Raw genomic sequence first — 19,437 nt, forward strand, 5'->3', positions numbered from 1 at the left:
AGACGCTCTCTCTTTATTTCTCTACGATTCCTCCCCCGTGAGGTGACTGCGAGCTGTAAAGCACAGCGCGGGTGGCGTGCGAAGGGCGCGGTTGACGGCAGCGAGTGTCGTAAAAGCCCCGAAAGGACGACGGCGGAGGGCGCGGCGACGGGTGGCAGGTGAAGCTCCTGGGTTGCAATGGGGGGGGGGTGGGTCTGTTCCGGGGAGCCCCTTCCTTGCTCGCCGGGTTGTGGGGGGGCCGGGCCACTGAGCTGGGCGGTCAGACTCCGGCTCTGCCTCCCCACCCCCCGCGCAGCCCCCGGGGTGGGTGTCTGAGGGGCTGCAGGCCCGCCCCACGCTCCCGCCCCGCCCTGCGTTCCTGCCGCCGGGGGTGTATGTGGAGGGGGGAGTTGCCCCAACCCCCACCTGTGCTTCGTCCCGCCCCCCGGGGGGTGTGTGGGAGGGGTTGCCCCAGCTCCTGGCCCCGCCCTCCGGGGGGTGCCCCAGCTCCTGGCCCCCCCCCCGGGAGTGTGTGGGAGGGGGTGCCCCAAACAATTTTCTTAGTCCCCTCCTTCACCCCCACCCATTGTGGAGAGATGTTGGTTCTTTTTCAGGCAAGGCAACCTGTGAAACTAGAGTTAGTTGTAGCTTTCTGGTTGTTACTATTACTAATAATTAGCAGTAGTTGCCTGTATTCGCTAGTGGTATTTCTTGCTGCCTTTTGCAGCACTCAGCAACTCCTGATCCTGTTGTTCAGAGATGAAGAAATCTTTTGAAGGATAACTGGAAGTTTATCCATATATTGAGTTTCATTTTAATTAAATCTACGGTGCATCTGTTCTGTTTGTCAAATCACTTATTTCCCATTAAGGAATAATGTTATGTCTATAAGGGCATCTCTGGTACAGTAAGTACACAAGACACAACCGGGAACAAGGTTTTTCAGGTTTTGTTTCCATGCTTCTGAAACATACCCACTTTTTGTTGACAAGTTTGGAAATGTGATGTCTTGATATTTCAATCACATCTCAGCTGGGTGCAGAACTCATACGGCTGATATGTGTTTATGATTTCCTTCTTTTTGAGTGCTTCCATTACAGTCTTAAGGTCTGAGAAGCTAAGCTTCTCATATTGCTCAATGGGCTTTAGGTTCATCATTACACTGTCTGAAGAGAAATCAAACTAGTTATCAATATACAAAAACATAGGGTCATAAAACTTAATGAAGTATTGCTTTATGTTCACTTTTTGTTCTGGTTGTGTTTTTCCATCAGTGTGGTGTGGAATCTTAAAAAAAATCTTAAAATGGTACGTCTCTGTGTACACATCAGTAATGCAGAGCTTTGATTCTTCTAACTTCCTCACAAGATTGTCGAAACAAGCCACGCTCGGGGGTAGGGGGAGAACACTGTAAATTTCCACAATGCAGGTATACATGCCATCTTCAGTGAAAACTTTATTTAAAGTTACTGGGCAAGCGTCAGCTAGTGACTTGAAGCAGGCTTTAATTGCAGGCCAGTTTCTCAAAAGGTAGTCAGCTGCTGGGTTAAGGGATAGCCATCTTCTACTCACATGTCTCAAGTACTTCTTTCCATTCAATTTCAGTAAACTCAGAAAAAACCTTCTCTGCACGGTGCAGGCACAAAAAAGTGGTTGTAAATCTTCCAACGCAATCCTTTCTACAATAACTGACAGTGGACCACTAGCATGTTTGCAGGTATCATGGGTTGTGTATGCAAGGCAGTTTGCCTTCAGAGTGCAGTCCATTTTCAGCACATAACTGATGAACCTATGAACTATGGCAAATGCAACTTGGTGTATTATCAGCAAAGTATGCAGTAATACAATTAACGTTAAGCTGGTGTTTCTCCAGGCAGTTCTTTATAGCATGATGAATGCCACTTGCAGATTCATCATCATCTTCATAAAAATCAAGCAAGTTGCATTGAACACCATTTGATGTGATAAAGTATCCCAAGCACATTAGAAACATCTTTCTTTTCCTTTTATTTGAGGCATCAGTTGCTACAGAAAAATACAGGGGGTGTTGTGTTGGCACTGGTAATAAATCCAGTAAACAATTTCACCAATAGCTCTGCCTTGATTCTTTCACAAGACTGTTAACAATAGTTCAATCATGAAACATTTCACTAGCAAGCTTATTGCCACCGTGCATGCTGTTGTAACTAAGGCTGTGTTTAACTATATGGTAGATGGTTGTAAGAGTTATTAACAGTACAATTATACAATTTAGAATTTATATAGTATAGTCTGTTCCCTTAATAGCCAATAGTATAAATAGACATAGAAGGCACACTTGAGGCCAAATACAGCAATCATTATTGGGTTAAATTCCCTGTGACTTCAGTGGAAACTTAGCCTTAGAAGAAAAAGTGAGTAAGAACACAGGGCTTATCTTACAGACCAGAGCCACACTGTACAGTATCACAATTGTTAAAGATCAGGCAAACCTAAGAACATGCAGAGAAATGCAAACAGAGGAAGGTACCAACATCCTACATGTCGCATATAAAAAAGGTGTTGAAAATTCATGGAGATCTATTGCAAAAATGCAATCATAAAGTATGTTTAACTCATATCCAACGCTTTTGAGTGCAATTGCCCTTTGGCCTGCCTACACTAGGTGGGAGATCAGAGACAAGGAGCATGAAGAGATTTACAAGGGCTTGTGAATAAACCTCCAAGATCATACAATCAAAAGGTTTATATATACATATAAAAAATATCTGAGTACATGCATATGTGTGTGTGTATGTATATATATATAAAAAAGCAGGTCCATGTATAACTTTAACTGAGTCTGGTGTGAAATACTATTTTATCATATTATTATGAATGAACCTTGTGTACAACAGGAGCCATCCATAGAAATGCCATTGAGTGGACATTTTTGTAGTTTTAAAAAATGATTCCAGAACATTTTTCTCTCTGTTCATATGCTAAAGAGGTTAGCTTATACTATCTCTACCTGCCTTCCTGCAAAAAATAGATAATATATGTTGGATGAATGTTTAACTCTTGCTTCTGTTTTTGTGAAAATAAAACTTAAATGAATCACTTGGGAAAAGTATTAAATTGTGCACTGAAAAGCATTGATTGAAATACCTGCTTTCATATGCTTCTGTTTTACTGAGCTAAATCTCTAGACTAGTCTTATAACCACCATACTTTATCTCCCTCCTCACTGCCTGCTCAGCCATGCCATTTTGGAATCTGCAAGATCAACTGGGAATCAATGCGGACAAATGGATGCTGCATCAAAGCTCAGAGCAGCCCTACAAACGGGCAGCTCTGTGCCATGCCTTTGAGAAGGAGTGGATTGAGTGTGCCAGTGGCATTGGGCAGATTCGTGCACGCAAGGAATGCGGACCAGAATATGAAGACTTCCAAGAATGTATTAATAGGCACAAAACGGTAAGAAGATATGAGCTAGTTATGGGCGGGGGAGGGAATGAGGTCGAGGGAATGTATATTACACACAGTGTGAACACTGGGATAAATAATAAGGGCTATGCAAAATTTTCAGTCCAGTACAAAAAGCAATAACTATACACCTGTCACTAACCCCTAGGGCCCAACTTCTACCTCCAGATAAACGTCTGAGATTCCTAGTGACTTCAGCGGGAGCCTGAGAGCAGAATTCGGCCGTAGAAATGCATGGTTAGCATGCAGTGAGAAATTTAGTATTCTGTAGAGACAGCAGGGCAGAATATCATCAGTGGATTAGTCCTGTGTCTGACTCTCAAAACTTTTTTTTTTTTCTTGGAGATTTTGTTCCTAGTCAGTGACTGGTTATTGTTGGGATGAGTACATTGTAAAGTCTGAGCAAATAACCTTGTAGTTAAATTCAGACATGGAACTCTTCAAACTTTGACAGTGTTTGTGTTTGTTTATAAACCAGATCACTCAAAAAATGCTCTCTTCAGTTCTCTTTCACTGAGGCAACAGATTGGTCAGCTCAGCAGGAAACCCAGTATGTCAGGTGACATTCCTGCCTTGGCTAACTGAGCTACAGAGCTTGTGGAGCATTGCAGCATGCTGTCTGCTTTCCAAGAACTTGAGCTGTGATTCACCCAGCTTCCTGCTCCCCAATGCAATAATCCATGATTCAATAAGGAAAACATGGATTTGGGATCTTTGATGGGTAGACCTGTCTTCTTAAAAGCATGCCAAGGACTCTAGTAATTAGGGATATCAGATAGGTCATTCTGAGTTATATTTCCCAGTTTGTCGTACTGTTTCCTGACTCCAAGGTCTCTAATCCTACTGTAGTCACTATGTGCTTGTACCGTGGAGTTGTTATAAACAAAAACGTTGCCCATTAAGCTGATACAAACATCAGTTAGTAACAGGTAACTGAGCATATGTTATAAAAAGTAGTTTCCCTAGGAGGATATTTAGTGGTTATATAGCACTGTACATTTTCAAAATGGTTTACGAACGTGAGCCATTACAATGCTGAAGCTGCTTAGATAAGGTTAATTCTGTCTTGTCTTATGGCAAAACAGTGACAGATACGTTTACAAGAGCAGCTTATGTGTAACGGGGCCATCACTGGCAAGTTATTGGGGACACAGGGCAGAAAGGGACTTCAAGAGAAGTAGTAAGGTGGAAGGAAGTTTAGTGTTATTGCTTATTCAGAGCATTGTAAGCAAATAACAAAAGAGGTTAAAGGCTGTGGGGTGAACTCTCAACTCTGAATTTACCCTGTGGTTTCTATGAAAGTTGTATCTTAACTCAAACCCTGTGATTCTTAGTAATAAATGTTTATCATATGGTAGCTGAAAGACCCCAGTCGGGACTGGAGCCCCATTTTTGCTAGGTGCTGTACAAACATAGAAAAGACAATCCTTGTCCTGAAGGGTTACGGTGTAAAGGCAAGACTTTCTCTAGTGGTTGCAAGTGTGTGCATGGTGCCTTGTACTTAGGCACATTAGTGACTCCCTTCATGGAGAAGTCTGTTTGGATGCAGTTTTCATTGCAACACAAAATATACTGGGTTACTCAAATATCCCCCATACTGTGGCCCACGTTATTTACTTGTTTGTAATTTTTTTATTGGTTTTTCTTTTTTTATAATAAAAATCTCCTCAGTGCTCCTAAAAAGCTATATGCAGCTCTTCATCCGTAATAACAAGTGTGTGTGTGGCTGATGGGGGTGGGGGTGGGGGGAATAACATTGATAAGGAAACAAATTCTAGTTTAAAGTTTTCCTGGGAGTGGTTACAAATGACAGTGGAAAGATTTTTAAAATTCTGATGATGTCTATTAAAAGACAGGTAGTAAAATATAACAATCTGTAACCCATGAAATGTTCGTGCATGTGTGTGGTGCTGCAGCTACTGTTGGGATACACGACTATATTTAGTTGTTCACGTTTTTCATTCCATCCAGTGGAGCAATGCACACGTTGTTATATCGATTCTCATTGCAATTATACCCTGTTGGGAGGGGATGTGGTAATACTGTTTTTACTTTAAAACTAGAATGTCCTAGTGCATTTGTGCCAGGGTCCTGACCTGCGAGGCTTTGAAGTAAGCTTCACTATTCCCGCTGCTTCTCTAGTGGCCTCTCTTCCTGCTACAAAATCATAGAATATCAGGGTTGGAAGGGACCTCAGGAGATCATCTAGTCCAACCCCCTGCTCAAAGCAGGACCAATCTTTAGTCCTTAACTCATTTGTCTTTGGCAGATAATGCGTCTGAAGACAATTGTGGCGCAGAAGAAGAAGCTGATAAAGGAAGGGAAATACACACCACCTGAGCACCACAGTGGCAAACCGGAGGCCAGGCCTTGATCTGCTGCTGGTAACACTGAGCCCCTCTGACAGCAGAGCTAACCATGCATCACCCTCTGTGCACATGTTGTAGGAATGAAACTCTTCTGTTAAAGTTAGCCCAGTTATGCCCTGCGTGCAGCTGTTCTGCTGGCTGTCTCTCTCCTGCAGGCCAGCCATGCAGAGTATATATGTTCTGAATAAAGGACCTGTCACTTTTTAGATTAAGTGATGCCAGTGTCTGTAACTGATCAGTTCAGAAATTAAATATCTCCTTTGGAAGCCTCCTCTTGGCTCTGTCTTGTTTTTCCCGAGGCGTGGCATATGGGTTAGTGTCCTAAGTTTGAGAGGGATCCTAGTGGAACTAGAGCAGCTCACAAATGCATTGTAAAATCTCCTGTGCTGACATTTGGGGCCTGATCTGCAAAGACACTGGCTGCCCACAACTCCAATTGAAGTCCATGGGAGCTGGGAGCGCTCAGCATCCCTGAAAATCAGCCTGTAGTTACCTGCCTTCCCTTCGTTACTTCTGTGTCCTTTAAAAGCCCCTGCCACATATCTTAGTAGAGCATAAACTAGGCTGTCTGGTCACACAGAAAGAACAATGTGCAGATTCCCTGATCTGTGATTCCAGGGGATCATTACTCATCACCAACGTTCTTCCCTTCGGAAATATCTTCACAGCTCTGTACCATATTCATAGTTCTACCATAAAGCTTCAGTGCCCAAATCATAAACTCAGTCCAATCATAAGTCAAATTTGGATCCAAACTTCCTTAAAGTTCAGCAGTTTGGATCCTGAATTCTGGGGCAGGTCCGTATCTCTGCTTTCTCCATGTGCTGTTAATTGGACCCAGTGAGAGGAGCACGAGTATAAATTTGGAGTCGGAAGGAATCTGAAAGATTGAGTGGCTCATTGTCTTGTTTCTTGTTTTGTGTCCTCAGCTGGAACGCGGAGCCAAACTGCAGCATTTAGAACAGCTTCCATAAGTCAGGTCCTTCTGTTAGGGCATGTGTGTGTGCATCTAGTGCAGTTCAGCGTGTTCAAAATTTACAATGGGAATGACGGTCCATTTACAGCCCGCTCAGTTTCTTCATGTGCTATGGGATCGGTATATACAATGGACATATCAGGGACCTTGAACATTTAAACTGGGTAACAGAACTTCATGGTAAAATATAACATTTGCATTAAGACGCAGAAAGTGTTTGGTCACTGTAGAGAGACAACATGGGTGAAGTAATATATTTTATCACTGTAGATTTCCTCCTGGCCTACCACCTGCAATGAGTTGATTTTTGCTCGGTAGCAATAAACGTTTGCTTTTAAACCTTGTGTGTCAGTATGGTCAACCTGAAGAAGAGCTCTGTGGCCCTTGAAATCTGGTCTCTTTCACCAGCAGAAGTTGGTCCGTAAAAGATATTACCTCACGCACCTCGTCTCTCACATATCCTGGGACCAATACAGTTGTTAAGTCCAATCCATTGTGAGATTCCACTTCGTGTTCTGGGCTCTCCGAATGGATGACTGGCAACAGTCCAGGCTGGCTCTGGCTGTCTGTGGCAATTCCACTTTCTACTACCTTCTACGTTTCTATGCACAGTGACAGCTCCCATTCAACACTTAGGAACTGAGGCATGGTACTCTGGTTTCTTATCTTTTCTTTACAAATGTGAAAGGTTTATTTTTGTTCTTCATTTGCCTGAACACCTAGCTGGTTTTGGGAAATGGTTAAAGCAAATATGTACCCGAGAGCATAGAGGGGAAATGTCTATGCTTTAATCTTGGGCTTTTAATACCCAGGGATTGGGATTTTAATGTTTCATCTTTGATACATGGAGTCTATGAATTTCTTGATCCTCTCAGAAACCTACAACTAAGTTGATGCATGATATAAACACTATAAATTACTGCTGACAGACCAAAACGTTGTTTAGAAGGTGATAAAAGCTTCTCATTATTTTTGATTGAGGATTTATTGTTCTTTAATTCTCTCTCTGCTGATCCCTGCATTTGTCCATCGTTCAGCAGGATATTAAGCCTTATGCATTAGCATTGAGATACGAACAGGCTCCTTGGTCTCAAAGAAGCTGATGAAAGATGGGTGAGAAAAAAAGGGACTCATTTATCTGTTGCTTGCAGAAATGTCTTTTAAGGGGAAAAGAACTCCCAAGTTCACAGAGTAAATTGATTTATGCTCAATTGGTATTTTCTTATGTTTGCTGGACCATGAACCTTCTAAACTACAAGTCTTGTTAAAGGAGCTGGCATTAAATGCTTGGGAGGAGACCCAGCAAAAGAACTAGATAAAGATATGAGGAAGCATCTACTAAGCCAGCTGTGTGGTCTGTAAATAGCTCTGTTAGGGGAGAGGCCCAGTCCTGCTCTCCCTCCAATATGAAATTGATCAATTAATAAAGCTTCCTACCGCACACTGCCAAGTCAGCAAGAAAATGCAGCTTGCCTGGATGTGTAAATCTCCCCGCTGCCTACAGAGAAAAGCAAACAGCTAATTATCACTGTCTTCAAACACCTGCACCTGTCGGGGGCTGGGTGGGTAGTGTTGCTGGAGGAACAGTTACTGGATAAAGTACAAGTTGTCTCATAATTGGAACAGGGCAGATCAGTGAATTAGTCGGGGATACAAAGCCTTTCCTCTCAAGCTCCTGGCTCATGGGGCAGATGGTAGAAAGTTGTTGCACTGAAGTCTATTGGGGGGTTGGTGAGAAATGAGTTGGGGGTCTCAGACCAGGTCCTACTGGACAAATGCCGTCATCCCAAAAACTCAGGCTCCCTAGCCCAATCAGTCTTTGGCCTCTCTGCTTAGACTAAGAACCCTTGAGGTGACACACATGACCAAAGCCAGCCCTGGCTTAAGCAGGTGCAACTGGGCTAACGTGTTCTTGGGGCCCTGTGCATCCCTGATTCATGTAGAGAGGAGAGATTAGGCCCTTTCTGTAAGACCTCCCTGTTCTAGGATAGCGCAGATAGATTTTATAGACAGAGTAACTGACTCACAGCAATGTTAAGTTACTTGCATGTGGTCAAACTGGGCTGGGAATAGACCCCAGCAGTCCTAGCCCCTGTACCCTAAGGACTAGACCACACTGTTTTACTTATCAGGTCCAGCTTTGGGCTGGGTCTAATAAATCAGCAAGGAGGGATTTTTCGTCCCAAATCTTGACATAAGCAATATTCTCCGTTTGTGAACCTTGATTAAAAACTTTGTTTGTCAGAGTGAAAGTGTAACAAGTATCAACCCTGCAGCATGTGACTTGCAGGTGAGTAACCAGGGTACTGGGGGGCGTGAGGATCTTACTGGTTTCCTGATGGGAATTCTTCTCCCCCTGCTGCCTCCAAAACACACCTTTCCATTTAATTTCCTCCTGGAGGAGTTTGTGGGTTTTCCCTCCCCCTACAGGCCCCAGATGGATTGGTTTCTATAACCCCTCTGGATTTCTGCAGCTAACTGTTTGATCTGATTCATTTCTGCCATTAACCACATGGTGTGGGATGGAGACATGCTTTTCCCTGGCAGTTTGTAAGGCAAATGGAGTGGGAACCATTAGGAGGATGGAATGCAAATAGAGACCCAAACCCACAAAATTTGGATCATGAGCTGGATCCGGCTTTCAAACAGCCCAAAACCCAAGGGTGGCTGCATGTAGAATTTGGAGTCAGACCCGAAGGCACCTATGAGGCTGAAGCACTTATTTTTGCTCAGCACCACATCCCTTACGTTCACATGGTGACGAATGTGCCTCCCCTTACTGTGAACTGTGTCTGAAAATAATGTTTTGAATTAAATCTGGCCTGTCTCAGCTTTTTTGTTGTCGGTGACCCGATTGCTGGGAGGAATGATGTAATTCTGATTCTGTCCTGACCCGATTCTGATATGATTTACGCTAGCATAAAAGAGGAGTAAATCCACGGAACTCAATGGAGTTGTACTGGCATAAGATCCAAATCAGGCTCTGAGTATGGAAGCTCGGGGTAAGAGACAGGAAAGCTTTACCCAGCCAGATTGCATTATATTCTGATAATCCAGAGAAGAACTTTCCTGTGTGATGTTTTCAAATATGAAACCTGTTTAGTGAGGTTTTATGTAAAGGCGGTGAAACTTACATAATAGTGCTGACATTCAAGTACTGGGCCTCAGATACAGAGGAGAGGGGAAATATTTCATATGCAAATCAAGGAAAGCAGATCAAGGAAACAGACATCACAAGAGCTACAAGAAAAAATAAAAAGAAATGCTCTAAAATAGAAGCTTCCCAGTGTGTTTCTGTGTTCTTTGTAAGCTCCTTGGGCAGAGACTGTCTCTCTTACGGGGCCGAGCATACTGTGTTCATTTAACAAATAAGAAGAACCACAAAACTAAAGCACAGTGCTGCAAACCAAAAAGCACCCCCCAACTGGTGTAATATTTGCATTGGATGGGATAGTTACAATGTCCTGGAGGTCTGGTGATGATGTGTCATGGGTAGTGATGCATGTCACACATTCTGGGTGTTCAATATGGGTCATGGCACACCGGTTGCTGAATATTTAGCAGTACTGAGAAGCTATAAATAGGGGTATATAGAGAGAAAAATAGGGGACTGCTTTTAACCTCATTTAAATGCATTGGAGTGGGAAAGCTTTTTGGAGAAACAGAGTGGGGGAGTGATAGTTCTTTTGCTATAAAGCCCCCCCCTCAAGACAGGCACAGCTGGCCTATTGTTATATCTATTGTGGCAACATCTAGGAACCCCAATCAAGGATCGGGGGCTTCATTGTGATAGGTGCTGTACAAACAAGTAAAAGAGTCCTTGAGCTTACCACCTCAACCTCCACCACGTGTCTGGAAATCAGCATGCAAGAAAGAGAAATCCCATCGTGTGGAGAAATCCTCCAGGACTTGCATGTGAAATATTCCATTTGTCTGACAAACTGGCACCAAAAAAAGATAATGGGCAGGGGGCGGCGCTCCAAACAATAGCTTTGCAGTGAGCCACTGGATGTGAGCCACTGGTGTTCTGTCTAGCCCTGCTCAAAAGACAGGGACAGGGGAGTTGTCTGACAGTCCCCGTAAAGATAACCCTTTTGTATCTCATTTTGGGACCATCACATCCTCCTCATTGGTAATGATTTTTATGTAATGAGGCTTCCTCCATAGATGTGAGCCATGCTTTGCAAACACAAAGACAAGGTCCTTGTCCAGAGGTGCTTAATGTTGGACACAGACAGAGACACCATATAGGACAATAATTCCAACACAAGAAGATACAGAGAAATGGTTGGTGAGGAGGCTGGTATCGGAGGCTTTGGGAAAGGAGTGGGTTTCAAGCACAGGTTTGAGGGAGGCCCACTTGATGACTGTTCTGATGGCATCTTCATCCCAGCGCTCGTTCAATCAGTTGCATGACGAGTCCCTACAAAACCGTGCTTATAATGGCAACTGCAACTGACTCATAACTAGAGTGGTGGTAGTGAAACAGGCACGTGCAACTGTGATAATTGCTACTTTGCTAAATAAACATCCTGACAGACTCTGAAAGAGAAGCGATGTGTCTAAAAGGAGCAAAAAGTGGCAAAGAAAAAAGCGCAAGGACCTTGCAGTGTCAGAAGTGGAAATCAAGGCTAGTCCAGGTGTCGAAGGAAATATTTAAATATATCTAAATACTCCTGTCTCCCAAGTGGCTCTTTAGATCGTTCCACAATCAAATTGCTCTGTCAACAACTGTTAATGCAGCAGAAAGCTAGTGGTAGTGATAGCAAGAACCAAGAAGGACTGAACCATTCGTGTCGGTTACAGCTGTATTAGAAATTTCAGTTCATGAGCAAAATAAATGAAACCCCGGGGAAAAATCCCAGTTCAGAGAAAGATAAAAATACACCCAGGCAATTCCTGGAAAGATGGAGAAAGTATTTTTATCTCCTGATGGGTGAGTTGCAGCATTGTGGAAGTTTGATTTGAAACACAAATGCTAGGAGTGAAGATCAGCCCGTTTCCTTAAATGACAGGAAAACGTTGGCCCTGAAACTCCCTGGTTGAACACCAACAGGCAAACAGGACGTTTAGAGTCCCCCAACTTTTTGTGCAAGTCACAAGAAAAATCCTAAAAGGAGGATGTTTTCCGTGTATATTTTATATGAACTTACTCTCCCGTTTTTGCTTCATTGGGATTTTATTGGCTTGAACCTAAAGTATGAAACCCTAGACATAATCTAGAGAGACCCAGAAGGAAGGCAGAGAGCTAGGACAGCGCAAAGACCTCTCCTCAGAGGTCCATCAGAAATCCTTGGAGATTTTTCTTTTATAGCTCTTAATGTGGATACCAGCCATCCACAATGAGGATTCCCTGAGGAAGAGGGACATAACATACTCGGAATTTTAGGGACCAGTTTTTCCAAGTCCTTAGCCACATGAAATCAGCTCATGTGGAGCTAGCTAGAAACCCTTGGAAAAGATTTACCTTCTCCTAGGCCTTGCCTACACTAGAAAGGGATTGCTGATATAGCACAGCAGTCTGTCTGTTCATGTTACTGGTAAACCCTCCTAGAGGAGATGCCGTTTATACCACCAGAAGAGTTCTTTTTGCTAGTATAGCTTATACAGTTCCCCCATCAAAATAAGCCCTTCTTCTTCTTGCTTGCCACTTCCCTATTTGGGGTCAATAATTTTTTTATAGCCTCCATCCAAAACATGATTGTATGCTTGGCTTTCATGCCAATTTATCTCTCTACCGTCCTCTGATATCCCGTCCGTGTACTGAGTCTTTGACCTCCCGCTTGGTCATCTTCCATCCACAATCATTGCAAGGGCCATCCTGCCAACATAACTCTCAGGTCTCCACTGGACATGTCCATATCAACGTAGCCTACCCTGCCTCAACTTGTCTTCAACTGGGGTAACCTGTATTGGGCCCCTCACAGACTCATTTTGTTTGTTATCACAGAGTGTCCAACTATTTGACCATCTCATCATCTTCATTTCCAGAGTGGAAAGCATACGGATTTCTTTTCTTGTGGCCCGACAAGTCTCTGTTCTGTACAGTAGGATGGGTTGAATTACACTTTATAAACTTCGCTTTTAATTTTATTGATATCTTTTTATCACAGAGAACTGGGATTGGCTCCTACCATTTGACTAAGCAGCTTTGGTACAAGAAACAAAGCTATTCTGGGAAAATGAGTTTTTTGGCTGGTATAAGTGTGTTTACACTAAGTTTTTGCCGGTATAGCTATGTCGGTTAGGACTGTGATGCTTTCACTCTCCTAACCGACATAGCTATGCCAGCAAAAATGTCAAGTGTTCGATCCACTCACACCACTTTTCTCTAATCCCAAATCATCCCCAAGTCACACAATTACCAGGGTGACCTCTACAGAAGCTGAGACTGCCTGGATCTAGTTTAGGTATTTCTAAGGCATCTATCAATGTGGTACTTAAGCATAGTATCATCCTCAATGGACTTCCTGTGATGTGCAGTGGCAGTCAAGAAAGCTAACAACCTTTAGAAAAGGGATGGATAAGACAGAAAATATCAAAATGCCTCTATATAAATCTATGGTATGCCCATGCCTTGAAAACTGTGCTAAGTTCTAGTTGCCCCATCTCAGAAAAGATATTTTAGAATTGGAAAAGGTGCAGAGAAGGGCAAAAAAAAATTATGAGGGACATGGAGCAGCTTCCACATTAAGAGAGATTTAAAAGACTGGGACTGTCCAGCTTTAAGCAGGGATCTGACCGAGGTCTATGAAATCCTGACTGGGGGGGGAGAAAGTGAAGAGGGACGTGTCATTTACCTTTTTACAGAACACAAGAACCAGGGCTCACCCAATGAAATTAATAGGCAGCAGATTTAAAACTACCGTAAGAAGTCCTCTTCCCACAGTGCACAGTCAGCCTGTGGAACTCATTGCCAGGGGATGTGGCGAAGGCCAAAAGTATAACTGGGTTGAAAAAAGAATTCGATATGTTCATGGAGGATCAGTCCATCAATGGCTATTGGCCATGGTGGTCAGGGACACAACCCCATGTTGTGGGTGTCCCTAAATCTCTGACGGCCAGAATCTGGGACTGGATGACAGGGGATGGATCACTTGATAATTGCCCTGTTCTGTTCATTCCCTCTGAAGCAACAGGCACCAGCTACTGTTGGAAGACAGGATACAGGGCTAGATGGATCATTGGTTTGACCCAGCATGGCCATTCTTATGTTCTTAGGAAACTCCCAGAACAGGTTCTCTAGTACTGTCTGGAACAGATTTTCCATGATCTGGAACCACTCAGGACAGGTTTTCTGTGGTTCGACACCATGTAGTGTAGGTTTTACATTACTAGGTGTTATCCACAGCTAACTTTCTATAACCTGGAACTAGATGGAATACACTTTCTTCATCTCACAACTAGAGAACTGTAGGCACATTTGAACCTCAGGCCCCCGCCGGGACCCTGGGGCATTGTATTTTGCCAGCTGCGCACCCACTTGTGTCTCCTGCCTTTGACCAATAAGGTACGTTCTGACCTGGCCATACAGGATTGACCCCACGAGGGAGCCATTCTGGCTTAATACACACATTCCTCCTGCTCCAGAAGCTGTTGCACTAGTGTTCCTAGATGTGTCCGTGGCTTCCCAGCAGCCACTTCCGTTTCTATCCGCCTCTGAGACAGGAAACAAACAACTCACAGAATGTGAATCGTTTATAAAAAGGGAAAGGGGAGAAAAAAGAGACAGGTTTGATATGTGGAGCCTAGTGAAGTGATGAACGAGAGAGCCCCGGGGACAGATCCTCAGCTGGTGTCGATTGGCATATCTCTATTGAACTCCACAGGGCTAGGCTGATTTGCACCAGCTAAGAATGTGTGACCCCTGGAGTTCTGCACAGACACCGAATTTGTCATTTTCTTACCACGTCACTTGCATTTGGCTGCAGTATTACTTAGTCATGATCCTGCCAGCCGAGTGTCTCAAAGGGCTCTACAGACATTTGTGAATTAAGTCTGACAAGCCACCTAGGATGGAGGTAAGAATTCTATTCATTTTCTCCACACCATTCATGACTTTATAGGCTTCTACCATAACCTCCCTCAGTCGTCTCCTTTCCAAACTGAACAGTTCCATTTTTTAAAATCTCTCCTCCTGTGGACTCTGTTCCAGCCCCCTCATCATTTTTGTTGCCCTTCTCTGTCCTTTTTCCAAGGTGCCAGCTCATGCCAACGCCCCGAGGCCTCAGCTGAACATTGACCAATGCAAATGTACTTTTTCCAATTCTAATATATCTTTTTGAGATGGGGCGACCAGAACAGCACGCAGTATTCAAGGTGTGGGCGTAGCATGGATTTATATAGCGGCACTGCGATATTTACTGTCTTATTATCTGTCCCTTTCCTAATGGTTTCTAACACTCTATTAGCTTTTTGGACTGCTGCTGCACATTGAGTGGATGCTTTTAGGGAACTATCCACAATGATTCCGAGATCTCTTTCTTGAGTGGTAACAGCTAATTTAGACTCCATCATTTTGTATGTATAGTTGGGATTATGTTTTCCAATGTGCATTACTTTACATTTATCAACATTGAATTTCATCTGCTGTGTTGTTGCCCATTCACCAAGTTTTGTGAATTCCCTTTGCAACTCTTTGCAGTTACCTTTGGACTTAACTATCTTGAGCACTTTGTATCATCTGCAAACTTTGCCACCTAACTGTTTACCTCCTTTTCCGGATTTGTGATAATGTTGTGTCAAGCTGTCTGGAGTGGCTCAGGAGTGTGAGTACCAACTTCAGGACAGACTGTGAAGAAGCAGGACCCACACCCCAAATTGATTGTGAGTTCTATATTTAGATTTCACCAACCAAATGTCAAGTGTGAACTCCTCAGGCACTACCACAGCCTTAACATGGTGTCACAGACAGTCTCTTTGGGTACTCGGATCTATCTCTCCAGCCAGGTATGTTTGCCTTTGGGATACATGGTCCCTTGCACCAAAAATCACAATAATAGTCAAGTTACTTCAACTCCCAAAGGACCAGTCACTTACCCCAGGTCAATTGCACTTTAGATCCTACACCAAAGACAACACTTGTAGCCGATCTTATAACAAATCAACTCTCTTATTTCCTTTTCTTGGTTAATAAATCTTTAGTTATTTAGAAGGTTAAAGCAGGTAAACAGACACACACAAATGAGTTACAGTCATAGGTTCCAAAAGGTGGTAGAAACTTCTATAATAAACAAGCTCTATATGGCCTTTAGGGCTAACCCAGGCCAAACACCAGGGAACTTTTACTTATGCTTAGAAATCTTGCCCTCCCAAACTCCAAGCAGCATAAAGACCAAGTTTCTTCCTGTCAAGGATTTTTATTCCCTTCCCCTAGAGTTCAAGCTGATGGGACAAGTCCACCTGCACCTCTCCTCTTCATGGGTGCAGGGGGAGCAATCAACAAAGTCTTTTGTCTTTTGATGTTCCACAATGGCTTCTCGGGTGTCTATGGTCCTTTTGTTGGGCAGGAGATAACACTTGCTGTGGCAAACTAGTATTTCACACTTGGTAATGCTTCTCTCCTAAGTGGGGGGGGAGGGAGCAGGGGCGGATTACAGTTTCAGAGCAAACACTTTCACAATTACAGAGAAAACACTTAAATACTGCCTTATAACATGGATACAGGTATTCATGGGTGGCGGGTGAACCCCCACTTTGGGAAGGCTAGCCCACAGGCCCCGCCCCTTCTGCCCGAGGCCCCACCCCTGCACGCTGGATTCCTGAAACCCGCCCCCCCATAACAGGAGGAGCCCTGAGGCCCCCTCCCCATGACAAGAGGAGCCCCAGCTCGCCCACCCCAGCCACCCTGTGCCAGCCCCCCCAGTGCCAGGCCAAGCTGCTCCCCCCACCCTGTCTGAGCGCTAGGCCAGACTAGACCCAGTGCCACACCGAGCCGCTCCCTCCCACCCTCCACCCGAGCACCAGGCTGAGCTGCCCCCGCCTGAGTGCCAGTCAGAGCCGGTGACCCCCTCCCACCCTGTCCCAGTGCCTGGCCGAGCCGCCTCACTCTGCCAGCAGTGGGTGGGGGCCTCGGGGAAGGGGCAGGGCCACCGTGGACCAGGTGTCTGTCGGGGGCAGCTGCGCAAGGGAAGGCTTAGCCTTCCCTGGCCTATTATACCCACCACCCATGCAGGTATTATAAGTGAGATTAGTGCATACAGCAACTTACAAGCACTTCATAAAGTCTAAACATTAAACACATTCTTATCAATCTAACACTTATTTGAGCAGCACTAACACACAGGTGAGCCAGACTGGTTTCCAGCTCTGCATTTGTCAGTGTTCAGTTGAGGCCTCAGATCTTTGGCATGAGCTGGCACTAGGTCTGCTAGCATCACATGTTGAATAGCCCTGGAGTCCAGTCAGATCCTTGGGAGACCCCGCTATTTACCTCTCTCCATTGTGAAAACTAACCATTTATTCCTAACCTGTATTTCCTGTCTTTTAATCAGTGACTGATCCATGTGAGGACCTTCCCCATATCCGTTAACTGCTTATTTTGCTTAAGAGCCTTTGGTTAGGGACCTTGTCTAAGGCTCTCTAAAAGTCCAAGTACACTATATCCACTGGTTCACCCTTGTCCACGTTTGTTGACCCCCTCAAAGAATTCTAACAGAGGGGTGAGACATGATTTTCCTTTACAAAAGCCATCTTTACTCTTCCACAACAAATTGCGTTCGTCTATGTGTCTGATAATTCTGTTCTTTACTATAGTTTCTATAAATTTGCCTGATACTGAAGTTGAGCTTACTGGACTCTGATTGCCGGGATCGCCTCTGGTGCCTTTTAAAAAGGCCGCATTACATTAGCTATCCTCCTGTCTTCTGGTACAGAGGCTGATTTAAGTGATAGGTTACATACCACAGTTAGTACTTCTGCAGTTTCATATGTGAGTTCCTTCCGAACTCTTGGTTGAATACCATCTGGTCCTGGTGACTTATTACTCTTCAATTTCTCAATTTGCTCCAAAGCCTCATCTATTGACCCCTCAATCTGAGAGAATTCCTCAGATTTGTCACCTAAAAAGAATGGCCCAGGTGTGGGGAATCTCTGTCACATCCCCCCAAGTGAAGACCAGTGCAAAGAATTCATTTAGCTTCTCTGCAATGGCCTTGTCTTCCTTGAGTGCTCCTTTTCCCGTTGATTGTTTGGCAGTCTTCCTGCTTGTAATGTATTTAAGCATTTTCGCTGTTAGTTTTTGGGTTTTTTGCTAATTGCTCTTCAAAATTTTTTTGGCCTGACTAATTATACTTTACGTTCCTTTCTATATTCCTCAGTGGCAGTCTGGAACAGAACCCAGGTCTCCTGATTTCCAGTCTAGTGCTTTATCCACTGGTTCTCAACCAGGGGTATGTGTACCCCTGGGGGTACATCACCTCATCTAGATATTTGTCTAGTTTTACAACAGGCTATGTAAAAAGCATTAGCAAAGTCAGTACAAACTAAAATTTCATACAGACAATGACTTGTTTATACTGTTCTATATACTATACACTGAAATGTAAGTACAATATTTATATTCCATTTGATTTATTTTAAAATTATATAGTAAAAATTTGAAAGCAAGCAATTTGTCAGTGACAGTGTGCTGTGACACTTTTGTATTATTATGTCTGATTTTGTAAGCACGTAGTTTTTAAGTAAGGTGAAACTTGGGGGTACGCAAGACAAATCAGACTCCAGAAAGGAGTACCGTAGTCTGGAAAGGATGAAAGCCAGACTAGGCCCATCTGCTCTAAAGAGAGATCAAACTATCTACCTATCTATCTTATTATTGTTATTAATATTTGTATTACAGTCATACTCAGGAACCCATTGTGGTAGGTGCTGTAAAGACAAATAACAATGAAGACACTCCCTGCCCCAGGCAGCTTGCAGTCTCAGTGTGAGACTGGATGAGACAGGCAGACAAAACAGACCGACAGATGGGGCAGGCGAGGATGAGGTAAGAAAATGAACAGAACTGAGCAGGAAAATAAAAACGCTGTCTGATAACGGCACCCAGCCCTGTGATGTCTGAGCACCTCCCAAAGAATAAAGCAAAAATAAAATCAGACGAAAGACCTGGAGCTGGTGTTACAAAGGCACCTCATGGGTTTTACAAAAGTGCAAAGTAAATTCGGTGCCTGGAGCGCTCAGGTGCTTTCGCAAATCCTAACACCTGCCTATTGGCATCTTTGAAATCCCTGTGGAAAATCTGATTCTTTGGAAGTCTAGCTTTCTTCAGTGAGGTGGCTAAGACATGAGAATACCACCTGCTGTACGCTGACCCAACCCCCCCACCCCCACTGTCTCTAGTTATAGGGGATGCTGGGTGCTGATGTGGCACATGTATCATCCCACTCCATAAGCCTGAGCACATGACCTCCCCGGAGCCCTTTTATAACGTCCCCGTGCTCGTTACTGTCCTGTACTGTGCTTGTTCGCCCATCGCGGGGCACAGGCGGATCTTTACCAGATGTTGTTTGCAGGAGAAACAAAGGGAAACGACAGGCCTCCCAATACAGAGGCAGCAGCCCTGCTCCCGAGGCCATTGTCTGGGAAAAGGGAGGGGTCTTATGCCACTGGAGGTTAACAAACTTGAGTCTCTAGCCCGTAACAGTAATGAATCCCACAGTCAAGGGCCCT

At 44.1% G+C, this 19,437-nt stretch overlaps 1 protein-coding gene across 1 annotated transcript; it reads left to right on the plus strand.

The window, feature by feature from the left end:
- On the plus strand, positions 1 to 6,045 carry NDUFS5 (NADH:ubiquinone oxidoreductase subunit S5). Its single transcript, XM_074934154.1, has 3 exons — positions 1 to 158; positions 3,197 to 3,414; positions 5,693 to 6,045. The coding sequence occupies exons 2-3, from the start codon at positions 3,199 to 3,201 to the stop codon at positions 5,795 to 5,797; spliced, it is 321 nt and encodes a 106-aa protein (XP_074790255.1). The 5' UTR covers positions 1 to 158; positions 3,197 to 3,198; the 3' UTR covers positions 5,798 to 6,045.
- Positions 6,046 to 19,437: the final 13,392 nt, after the last annotated feature.

The sequence above is a fragment of the Natator depressus genome, chromosome 19 (assembly GCF_965152275.1).
Source record: "Natator depressus isolate rNatDep1 chromosome 19, rNatDep2.hap1, whole genome shotgun sequence".
In the NCBI taxonomy this organism is placed as follows: domain Eukaryota; kingdom Metazoa; phylum Chordata; order Testudines; family Cheloniidae; genus Natator; species Natator depressus.

Coding starts and splice junctions, on each gene's coding strand:
- NDUFS5 (XM_074934154.1), top strand. CDS start 3,199: ATGCCATTTTGGAATCTGCAAGATCAACTGGGAATCAATGCGGACAAA. Junction 3,415..5,692: donor GTATTAATAGGCACAAAACG/GTAAGAAGATAT, acceptor TGTCTTTGGCAG/ATAATGCGTCTGAAGACAAT.